The 12,358-nt window shown below is 37.1% G+C and overlaps 1 protein-coding gene across 1 annotated transcript in view; it reads left to right on the plus strand.

Moving 5' to 3' along the window:
• Window positions 1–12,358, plus strand: part of CCDC141 (coiled-coil domain containing 141) — a 62,082-nt gene that overhangs the window by 46,693 nt on the left and 3,031 nt on the right. The window contains exons 24-25 of the mRNA XM_009899104.2: window positions 1,915–2,801; window positions 4,652–4,824. Of these exons, the coding sequence (XP_009897406.2) occupies window positions 1,915–2,801; window positions 4,652–4,824 (1,060 nt within the window). The remainder of the gene's footprint in view (window positions 1–1,914; window positions 2,802–4,651; window positions 4,825–12,358) is intronic.

Genomic DNA, 12,358 nt, shown 5'->3' on the forward strand with positions numbered 1-12,358 from the left:
TTTCTCCAGGGGTATTTTCCAGCGATGTCTGAAATCACTCTGTTCAGTTCTGTGATTTCACTATATTAGTCACTGGAATATTCCTGTGTTGTTGTGGCCTTCCTGTAGTGTACATGTCCATAGACTCCTCAACAGACAGAAGGAATCTGGACTATTGTTTCATTTAAGCAGTAGAGAATGGTTATTCAGGAATTTTGACCTGTGTTGTTTCAATACATCCGCTCAGAATTTTTTCAACTTCTTAATGTTTAATCAGATTTGGTTTATTAAGTTTCTTAGTGCAGTCAGGCCAGTACAGACAGAATTTGCTACTGAAATTTTTTTTAAAGCTTCATTAAAGAAAGACTTGTAAATTTGTTCAGGTTTAAAGGTGAGAGAGGCACTGAGAATGATGCTAATAAGGTTAAAAGAGCTGGGTGACAGTCAAATTTGCAAACTCCAGAAAAATGCATTGTAAGACTGTCTTGGAATTAATATCTAAATAATAACAAATTCTTAGAAATAATTTATAATTAGAACACACAAGAATATTGAGTATGTGTAGAAGGAAGAAGTGGCTCAGTATGTACTCTTTTCTGAGTAACTGGAAAGGGGAAAAGTTGACACTGGAAACTCAGTTATAATTGTACTGTTTATATCCATTATATATTCATACTGAAAGACACTTTGGGGTCAGAGTTCATCAGGGGATGCTTGTGAAAAACTTCTTTAATGCCCAAACTTGAACTTAAAACTGCAGTAGAATCCCAGATTTCCTCTAGCCATTAATATATGGATTTACTTGGAAAACAACTATATGATTCTATGATTCTATATCAAAACTATCATATCTACAGGACCAGGGCACACATGAAGTTCCACTACTTATTTTTATTTTGTGCACTGGTTATTGGGTTATATTTAGAGTGGGGGGGGATGGGGGTGTATGTGCAAAAAAACCCCACAACTAAACAGAAGTGCTATACTGCTTTTGTGCTGGATACTGCCAAAGAGACATGGCTGGGGAAGCAGTGGCATCCAGTGTATCACCCAATTGATTTGTGCGAACAGTTTTGTAGGCAACAGAAACATTGCTCAGTGGATTACATGTTTTTGTATAGAATTCAACGATGAGAGAGTAGCATAAGAAAACATTATTAACAGCTTTGCTGACAGCTCTGCCACAAATGAAATAGACCTGATTATGTGGTTAGACATAAAAAAAAATAATGAGTCAGAGAAGTAATTAATAAATCATATAATAGCTTCAATGCTTTACAATTAATATTGATGCACTCCTGCCACATACAGGTGTTTCTGAAACATGACAAGAGGGACTATTTTTGTTTGTTTGTTTAATTCTACATAGAAGGGAGTATAAAAATAATGTAAACATTTCTTTCTTTTAATCTTTGGCAAAGATCTTGAGACAGCTGGCAAATAAATGAGAGATGTGAAATACTAGGAAAATATTTTAAAGGTGTTGGTGTAATTCTGTAAATCTTGAACATGTCTGGTGACTCTTTTAAAGAATCACAGTCCAGTAACTTGGCTCTTAATACGTGTTTTTTGCTATGTAACTGTTTCCCATTTAGATGTACTTAGGCCACCTCCTGCCCTAGCTTCTACTTGCAAATGCTCTTATAAACAGCACCTAGAAGATTATTCTTTGTTTGCAGAAAGGGTATTTTTTCTTTTATCATTACTATTTCAATAAATATTTATGTATAATTATAATATCTGCTAGAAACTATCCAAACTGTTTGAAATTCCAGTTAGATGCTGCAAAATTTTGTGATTAATTATCTTATGTAGAAGAAATATTTCAAATATTGCTGCTGGCTTCTGCACGAAAAGGTGCATAGAATGAGAACTCATCCTCTGTATTTCTTTTTCTTCTTCTTTCTCTCCTCTTCTTTCCCCTTCTAATGTAAGGAGAGGAATAAATCGGCTGATATCCCAGTTATCTGCCCAGATGGTGAGGATCTTGTTTCACAGGATACAGAGCTGTCATCTTCAGCCAAAGAGGATAGTTTACAGACTGAATTCCTGGCAGAAGAAATACCCTCCGGAGATGAATATGAGTGTATATCACCTGATGATATCTCTTTGCCACCGCTTTCTGAGACACCAGAGTCCAACCTCTTACATTCTGAAGCAGAGCTAGAAGAGCAGTGCTGTGGTAGTTCTCACAGTCTGCATGTCAATTCCTGTAGCTTGCAAATGCAGAAAACTGCTAGCACTATAAAAGTGATGGAAGCATCTGATCTTTTAACAAATTCTGCTTATGCTGGTGCTACAAATAATCAAATGGAAAGATTATCAGATCAGTTTGAGAAGTTTTATATCTCTTCCACAGATTCTGGTCAGAAAGTCAGAGAAATATCTCCTTTGACTCGCAACTTAAAAGGAGTATCTGAAACTAGCACTGCTTCCTGCACTGTAACTGCCAACCCAGTATGTAGCGTGATGAGTGAAGTGTGCAAAACACATTTGCAACACCTTGAACTCCATAAAAGCATGGCAGATACACAAGAACAATTGCATGACTTGAATAACTGTACTAAAACCCAGGACAGGCTGCATGCTTTGCCTGATGCATTCTCAGGTTTTGTGTTTCAATCAGACGCCACCAGAAGCTGTCAGAGGCAGATGGTCACCCAAGAAGAGATTAAAAGTTCATCAGAAAAGAACAGCATGGCCAGCCTAACTGGACAGGTGCCTAACTTCTCCCAGCTTCTGTCTAACAAAACCGTCATGGAAGGTTCTCCAGTAACTTTGGAAGTAGAAGTAACGGGATTCCCAGAGCCTACTCTGACATGGTGGGTAGCTTATAACGAGAAGCAGTAAATATACCTTAGATGCTTAGACCACTTATAACCAAATTATTTACTCTATAGACTTGAATAAATGGCTTGGGTCTTTTCTCTTCCACACTTCTGCATGATTCCCACCTTCAAAATTACTTTTGACAATTAACCTACTCGAAGTAATCTCTCTGTATTTAATTTTATGAATAAGGAGAGCATCGAACAACTACAAGCACATCTAATGATTTTTAAGCAGATGTGTCATACAGTTTTTATACTCTGGAATATGACATTCCACTTGTTCAATAATTTCTTAAAACAAAGCTGCACTCCAGTTTTACTGTAAGTAAATTCATCTGCATTTTCTCAGGATCTTGGCGCTGTGTGTGGACAGACACATACACAAGTGCATGTTATAATATTTATGTAGCTGCTACACATATGTAGAACCAAACAATTATATATATGTTGGAGTCTGTTGTCAAAAACTGAAGAAAGGTTACAGGTTAAGAAAACCTCATAAATATTTATACCAAGAAAAACAGTTTTATATATGTGCATGTGCTCTTTATCTCTCTCTAGTTGCTGCATGTCTAATTAGATAGCTTTATACTGCATTTGTGAGAAACAAACATCTTTCAAGATTACTTTTTAGAAATTTCCTGCCAAAGGTAATAAGGAGGGAAAGAGAAGTAGGATTTCAAGGTGGTAGTAATAGTCTTCTGTGTGATTGCCTATTTTCCTAAAGTTTTACCTCATTTGCCAGTTTGCCACTTATTCCAATATGGAGGCCTGTCTTTTAATGTATTCATTTTAGATATGTTTCTTACTGGAAATGTTTTGATGTTAAGATTATTATTACACATATACAGGACTAGGCAGACCTTATGTTCAGCAAAATAATTACTGGATATTGCAGCCTTGGTGCTATACTGTGTTAGTATCAATAAAGTTACTTTGTTTTGAATCATGGTATTCTAAACTTTGAAGAGTATTGCTGGTGAAAAAAAGAGGAACCTTCAGTTTTATTTTATTGTAAGAAAGTGTTAATCTAGCTCAAAATTATATACACTGCTAATTTATGGTCTCTTAAAAGAATAACTGCAAACAATAGTTCAAACATAAATGCAACTCCAACCATTTTGCACATTATAAATGTATGAACACGACCCCCCCCTGTTTTTTAAAAAAATGAAAAATGCATTAATACCATGTATTATGTACTGGTGCAGAGATTTTATTGAGTAGACACGTGGAAAATTATTTTTGTGTTTGTGTTAGGTTAAATATAACTTATGCTGAAGCATCATAAGGCAAGAGTCACAATTTTTCTCTCAATTCCAACATATAAATCAGGAGTCAAAACCAATACATGATTTTGGCAGATCCTCAAGTGTCAGAATACGACAGCAGTTCTTTGGAATAACTCGTGATGCATTGTTCTATACAGTTTGATGATGTGAACTTTATAGTGAAGACACAAGTTCAGAAAGTTTGTACTTTGCTTATGCATGTTAAGAGCCTATTCATACACTGAACATGGACTGACTCACCACCTGTTTCAGATGAAAACTGGGGGCTCAGGCCTTGATGCTGCCTTTTCCAATGGTGCAGTCAGATAACTGTCCATTGAAAACCACTTTCAGAACCACATTTTCTGTCTTAAGAATGAATTAACCAGCAATTTGAGTTGTTTAAATAGTCATCCATGTTTACATGTTAACTATAAAAGTGAGGAATGGGAGGACAGCAGTGACCTTTGTCTCTTACTATGTACTATTATAGAGCTTGTCTGACTTTGCAAAGTTCTGCTTGGCATACAGTGATAAAAATCTGACTTGAAAACTGACTCTCTACTTCAGGTACAAGAAGGGCCAGAAATTGACTGCAGATGAGCACTTAAAGCTTTTTCAAAAGGAGACAAAGCATACTTTGTTCATTCAGAAGGTGTGTGACAAAGATGCTGGCCTCTATGTTGTACGGGCTAAAAATTTGAACGGCACTATCTCATCAAGTGCCATTCTCCATGTGAAAGGTAACAGGCCACTTATTACAAGAATAAACTGGACAATGTTGTGTGTCATCTATATTAGCATTTCACTAATGTACTGGCTATTCACACAGTAAGTTCAGTATTGACTGCACTCTCACATGCTAAGAAAACATTAAATTTATTTTCTATACACTGCATCTTTCACAATCCGTACCAAACCACTTCTATGTTACACTTTATATATTGCTTGTTTCTTTAATACCAATATTATGTTTCTTTTCCTTTCTCATAGTGATGTTGTGATAAAAATGCCATAAAGGTTTTGTCAAATGTAAGGCAGAGTTTTGTTTTCTAAAAATGTTGGTATTACAGTGTTGGAAACAGTTCAAGTGATTATAGGTACTAAATGTCAAAATATAGCCAGATAGAGTGCTCAAATCAGTGTGTATTTTCATAACATGTCTTTTGAGAGGGAGCATGGAGAGTGTTGGAATATTTTTTAAACATCAAATGTATTATTTCCAATCACATTCTGCTCAATAATTTAAAAAAATAAGTATTTGTATAGAATAATTTTTCTCTGTAAGAAAATCATGCCATTCATGGTTGCACTGGTATGGAATGTATTTAAAACTGTTCCATCCCAGCAGATAGTCTCCACAAATGAAAGCTCCAATAGAATTGTCGCTACCTGTACTGCAAAGATTTGGCCCACAATTAACAGAATTTGTGTTAAGTGGCACCAAGGATACACTCGGCCAAAACTCCAAATGTTTACAAACTGAGACATTCCAGCACACCAATCTTCTTAGGCAGATGCTTGTGATACTTTCTCTGCCTTCTTATAAATTTAAAGATATGAATATTTCTAACAATCCATTGAATTTTTAGTATAAGACAAGAAAGATAATAGTTTGTGAAGTGAACATCTGTATATGTTTAGAATTTTTAAGGCACTGAATTCAAACAAAAGCCACCAAACTGGAGAAACACTCAAAAGTATATTCACCTAAAAACAAACAAACAAAACTACCAACAACAACCAAAACTCAAAACAAAACACAACCCCCCCCCCCTTCCAAACAAACAACAAAAAAAATTGGTTTATTTCAGTCAAATGGAATTTTCCTATAAATTCAAAGTGGTAAGTCCAAACCAGAACTTTGTTCACCTACATATTGCATTTCATTCTTGACAAGGACAACAACAAATATTAAATATTATTTTTTATCAAAGTAGTAATTTGTTTAAATATTTGATAACAATGATGTAACAATGCCAGTGGAATATTTAATTTATAAATCCGCAAATGTAACCTTGTTTTTTAGATCTGGTACTTCTTCTCTTTGTTCAGTAAAAACAACCACAAACTGCTACATGATTATTCCTGCAACTTTGATTTACAACTTTCATATTGCAACTGTGATGTTGCACAAAATCTATAGAGAGAAAATATTTAACTTCTCTTGCATAATTCGCAGAAATGAAGCTTTTTACTGCTATGAGCAGAATATATATTGCAAATTGTTGGAACTTAGTGAGACTGAAGACTGATGTTTATATATTTTGGCTCAGTGACTGCAACTTTATTAAAATTCCTGTAACTTTGAAACAGAAGTTCTCCAAGGAATATAAGCTCACAGCAATACAGCAGGAGGAGGAGGTGAGCAGGTGGGGAAACAAAACAAACTAAAATTGGTATTACCCTTCCAAGTTCAGTCAGCTTCTAGAAATGTTGATTTGTAAGAACTCTCTTAGGAAAAAAACCCCACCTCTTGTCCTAAAGTGTACTTTCCTTTGAACAATAAAGCTGATTTTAATAATTAGTATGATTTTGAATGTTTCAATTTTTATAGAAGTAAAATTCAGTTTAGTGGGTTTTAGTGCCCTTCTACTTTTATATAGGGTTGTTATAAACATACAGCAAGTACTCTACATAAGTAAGGTGCCCTACATAAGTGATGCATTAAACAAAGGCAGAACCAACCAGAATGTCTCTACTACGTGCTATAAGGTTTTGCCTGCTGTAGTTGCCACTGCTTAATAACTTCAATTCACCACTAGGTGATGGCTGCCCATCAATCCTCTATTTTTACTGAAAGTGGCCATCATTCAAAAATTGAAATGATGGATGTTCTTTTGACATATTCTAAGTAACTTTCATATAATACTTAAGACACTTTTCCAGGCATTTTTGCCTGGCTTCAGTGTTGAGGCTAAGTACATGCACAAACCCACACCAGCAGGAGTTGAAGCAGAGATGTTATCTTTCCTCTTTTGTGTTGCCTCTGCCAGGATTAGGCCTGTAAGTATCATCTATCATAAAGCTTGTGACAGAAATAGTCATTGTAGCTCCACAGATGCTGGGATCAAAGCTGCATCTCTGTTTTAACCTGTGGATCTTTCATCGTGAAAACTACAGAAAGGTCAGTATTGGAACGATCACTGTTCTGTCTTTTTTATTTGGCCAGTGTGTGAGTTCAGAGAGATGGATTCGACTTTTTTGGTTGGAGTAGAGCCAAAAAAGGTTTGTTTGTTGAGCAAAACACTACAAGATGAGTCTCAGTTGTTTGGAAAGCGAGACTAGAGCTAGGATTCCTGCTTGGGAAAATTTGTCCCAAACACACCTGTGACAAGAAGAACAAAAAGATATAAACTTTTCATCAACTCATAGTGCAGGAATTGGAGGTAGCTTGGATCTAGTCTTGTAGTCAGATCTGATTGCTTATTGGTACTTGCAGAAAGACTGTTAACTATTTATGATAATCAGTTGTATGAGTTAAAGATGCAACCAACAGACTTGTAGACAGATGGATGTTGGTCTCTTCTCCCAGGCAAGCAGTACCAGAACAAGAGGACACAGTCTCAGGCTGCGCCAGGGGAGGTTCAGGCTGGATGTTAGAAAAAAGTTCTATACAGAAAGAGTGATTGCACATTGGAATGGGCTGCCTGGGGAGGTGGTGGAGTCGCCATCACTGGAGGTTTTTAGGAGAAGACTTGACGGGGTGCTTGGTGCCATGGGTTAGTTGCTTGGGTGGTGTTGGATTGGTTGATGGGTTGGACGCGATGATCTTGAAGGTCTCTTCCAACCTGGTTTATTCTATGTATTCTATGTATGTATTCTATGTATTCATCCAGAATTACTGGGTGAGTGTACACAGATTATGGGAACAAATTCTTTCCCCTCCCTCATAAAGCTTCCTGCTGTACATCTAGGCTCCTAGGGTATTATAAGGGGGTAGGTATACAGACCTTCTCCCTCATGCACATTCACATTAAATCTCTTAACCTTATTTAATAGGTTTTAGAACAAGTGGGAGAGATTTCAATCACTTGCTTTACCTGAGACTTTTAAAATCTAAGTACATTATTATTTTTAAGTGTACACATAATTATTGCTTTCATACTATTGTTGTATAACAAACACTGTGAAATAGCAAAAGGTCAAAACAAATGCCTTATCACTATGACAATGTTGTAATTTTTTAAGCACTCAGATGCATAGTTATTAAATGCAAACATGCATAGATATAAGGCCAGAAATTGCATTAGTAGATGGGTAGATTTTAATCAATCATCATAGAGATGTGTAATTCCTTTATTCATTAAACCTTTCCGTTGATCATTCTGTGAATTTTAGATTAACAAAACTTGATTTTATGAGTATGGCAGTGTATCTATTTTAAATCAGGAGTATTTTTAATGCAGTTTTTACTAAGTATGAGGATACCAGCCACATCTTTAGTTGCTGCAAGAAACAATATTTTTAAAAGAGAGAGAGATTAGAGATAGCAGATATAAATAGCAGGGTAATGAATGTCTCTTGGTTTCAATGCTTAGCTTTGTGAACAAAGGTATATTAAATGCTGATTACAGCTGTGTGGGCACTCTGGGTTTAAATACTCTTTATTTAAGGACCCTAATGAATGCCCAAATAATTTTGCTGGGAAAGTCCTGCTGATTTCTGTTCAGATAATCCTAAAATAGAAGAGTAACAGTGATGATGTCTCACGATACACTATTTCTCTGAAAGAAAACTATGCTTACCTTGTTTCAGCAATAATTTCAATGTAGTGCTTCTCCCACCCCCCTGCCCCCCCTTTTTTATTTTTTAAATAATTCATGTTGTACATGCTTTACTTCCACCTTCTTTTAACGATACTGTAGAAGCAGGTGCTTTGTATTGTGCTGATTCTGCTACACTCTTGTTTTATACAGATAAGTTCACCTCATCACAGTCACAGTTTTGAACCTGTAGTTACTTCAAAACTCCAAAATGTTTTTATCTTCCTGATGCTGTCTTCAGAAAAAGGATCTCTCTCTCTCTTACAACAAAAGCATTATACCTAGGCATATTGCTAACCTGATCACCCTTCCTCCTTCCCCATGTGCAGACACTCATTGGGAAAGAAGGTGGTGAATGAGATGTGCCTGACTACAACATGTGGAATTACGTGAAGGGGTATTTACACACGGTACACAAGTTTGTAGGGGAAAGGGATTAATTACTTTTATTTTTCAAAAGAAGCAGCGTGTCTGAGGGCCCAAGTGTGAGTCAATAGGCAATAGAAGGATGAGGCATTCCCCTGTTTTGCTTTGGATCAGATGTGGCTGGAGCTTCAATGAAAAAGGTGGCTTCTCAAATGACTGGTAAGGTATACCTATTTCTGGATGTTTCTCTGGAGACTTTGATAGGTCAAGCTAGAAATCTTTGTGTATATTTACATCTTGTGGCTCAAAGGAGCTATGTATTTAAAAATTGCTGCCCAGACTTCATTTACTGAGTCTACACTGTGGTGTTCAAGGAAACCGAAGCTCTGGATTATGGATATTTCAAATCAATTGGGTCATGAGACCCAACTGATATTCCTTAGTAAAATTTCTTGTAATTCTGTTAGGAGCTTGTCTGAGACACAAACTCAAAACAATAAATGTCAATGTCTTCATTTAGAGCAATGCTGAGTGAATCCAGTGTCTCATCAGCATGATGTGAATCTCATAGAATCACAGAATGGTTGGGGTTGGAAGGGATTTCTAGAGATCATCTAGTCCAACCACCCAGCTAACACAAGTATGCCTAAGTCCAGTTGCACAGGAACTTGTCCATGTCGATTTTGAAAGTCTCCAAAGAGGAAAGCTGCACAACCTCTTTGGGCAGCCTGTTCCAGTGCTCTGTCACCATCAAAACAGAGAATTTTCTCCTTAAGTTCAAGCAAAATCTCCTGTGTTCTAGCTGGTGCTTATTGCCCCTTGTCCTATCACTGACCACCACTGAAAAGAGTCCAGACCCATCCTCATGGCCTCCACCCCTCTCAGCCTTCTGCAGGCTAAAGACCCCACAGTCTCAGCCTTTCTTTGTAAGGGAAGTGCTCCATACCCCTAATCATCCTCATGGCTCTCTGCTAGTCTTTCTCCATTAGTTCCCTGTCCAGCTTGAACTGGGAAGCCCAGAACTGGACACAACATTCCAGGTCCAGCCTCACCAGGGCAGAGTAGAGTGGGAGGAGAACCTCCCTCTGCCACACTGTTCTTAAGGCACCCCAGAATACCATTGTCCCTCTTGGCCACCAAGACACATTCCTGTCTCATGGTTAACTCATGCACCAGGACTCCCAGGTCCTTCTCTGCAGATGACCTTTCCAAGAGGTGATATATGGGGTTATTCCTCTCCAGGTGCAGGTCTCTCCACTTGCCCTTGTTGAACTTCACGAAGTTGACCTCTGCCCAGCTCTCCAGGCTGTTATGGTCTTGCTGAATGACAGCACAGCCTGACAATGTGTCTGCCATTTCTCCCAGTTTTGTATCATCAGCAAACTTGCTGAGAGTACAGTCTCTTTGTGCAGGTCATTGATGGATACATTGAATGAGACTGGACCCAGTTATAACCCCTGGGAAACACCACTAGTCAACTAGATCCTGTACTACCCTTTGTGTTCTGTCATTCAGCCAGTTCTCAATACACCTCACTGTTTACTCATCTAACCCATACTTCCCAAGATATTTCTCAGTTGAGCCTAAATTTTTGGAGAAGAAAGAAGGAAGTTGATAAACTTGGTAATATCACATTTTGAGATATCAGAAATTGGAAATTACATGCCCATAGTAAATATCTTAAGCCATCAGTGTGGGATTTCAGTACCACTGTCTGCCTGAAAGGTGTTCCCTCCACAATGCAGGAAAAAAGATTTGTTACTTCTAACCTTTGTGGTTCATGGGATATGCATCCAGGAAATATTTTTAATTGACAATTTGTCTTACCTTATTCTGACATTTAATTATGATATCATGGGAAAAATCATTAGTGAAACACAACCATCAATTCTGTATTGAAGGTTGCTTTCAGAGGATGAACTCTTCTTTTAAAGTAGACTTTTTGTTCCTGTTGAGTTCTAGCCTGTGCCTTAAACAGTTGTAGTAACTGTCACTTCATAGTTTTCTTTGGACATTTTTCCCTTTGCTTTCTAGAAACTACTCATTGTAGCTTTTATGTTCTGTTGACTGTTACAAAATCAAGGTGTAGTTTAAGCATTATCACTATTCCAGTCAAATGATGATTTTTTTTTTTATTTTTTTTTTTTTTTAATTTTTAAAATATATATAATGTACAAAACCATCCTGGTACGAGTTGCAGCTTGACTTTGTAAGGTAATACAAACCACACAAGTAATGGAATTTAGACAAATATATCACAAGGAGTGGCTGATCCCCACTTAATGTTTTCCACTGGAATACAAGCTAATCATGCACTATGACTTATTGCCAGCCTACTGCACAGAGGCGGCAGCAGCTTAAGCTTGGCTCTCTTGCTTGAAGTGAAGCTGCAGATCCCAAGTTTCTGTGCTTTAGGTGTATGCAATGCAATGGTGGTGGCAGCTTGCGCATGTTAACTTTCAACAGCTAAAAGCTGAGTTTTTTGAACTGCTGGTGCTGGCTGATCCAGACCTCAGGTTATCAAGAGCATGGCAGTAAAATTCGTACACTTCTGCTCTGTACTGTGGTGTCACTCTCACAGTACATGGGAAGAATATAAAAGCAGCTGAGCTTGAAAGCTTATTGGAAGTAAGAGCTCATCTGGGCAGTGAAATTTTTTAATACGGTGGATGAAAATGTCTTACCATGCTGACACATTTGAGAAAAATGGCCATGAGCTCAATATATTTGGCCTTAGAAGTTGCTGGGCACGTTTATGAAATATATTAAATTTTGTTTCACAATAACTTAAAGAAAAAAATTTTATCCTAAACAAATGGATTAAGACTGACATAGTTGAGAGCAGATTCAAGCTCTGCTATTTATCACACATTTAAGTAACTTTCTGCCTCTGATAAGGCTGATGATAAGTTTTGTTAAATATTATGAATATGAAGTACAATTTATAGTAAAAAGGATCAAGAAGACATTCTTTGTGTGATAGAAATAAAAAATGTTTGTATTTGTTATAGTACCTGTCGGTGCTTCTGTGTAACATCTGCTGCTTTGATTCCCTGTGTCAGTCATACTTAGTCCAGGTTTCGAAGTCCTCCTTTTGTTTTGTTCTGTTGTGGCCCTGGAGGTGGAATTAAGTGGAACTTCAGGT

The sequence above is a fragment of the Dryobates pubescens genome, chromosome 2 (genome assembly GCF_014839835.1).
Source record: "Dryobates pubescens isolate bDryPub1 chromosome 2, bDryPub1.pri, whole genome shotgun sequence".
In the NCBI taxonomy this organism is placed as follows: domain Eukaryota; kingdom Metazoa; phylum Chordata; class Aves; order Piciformes; family Picidae; genus Dryobates; species Dryobates pubescens.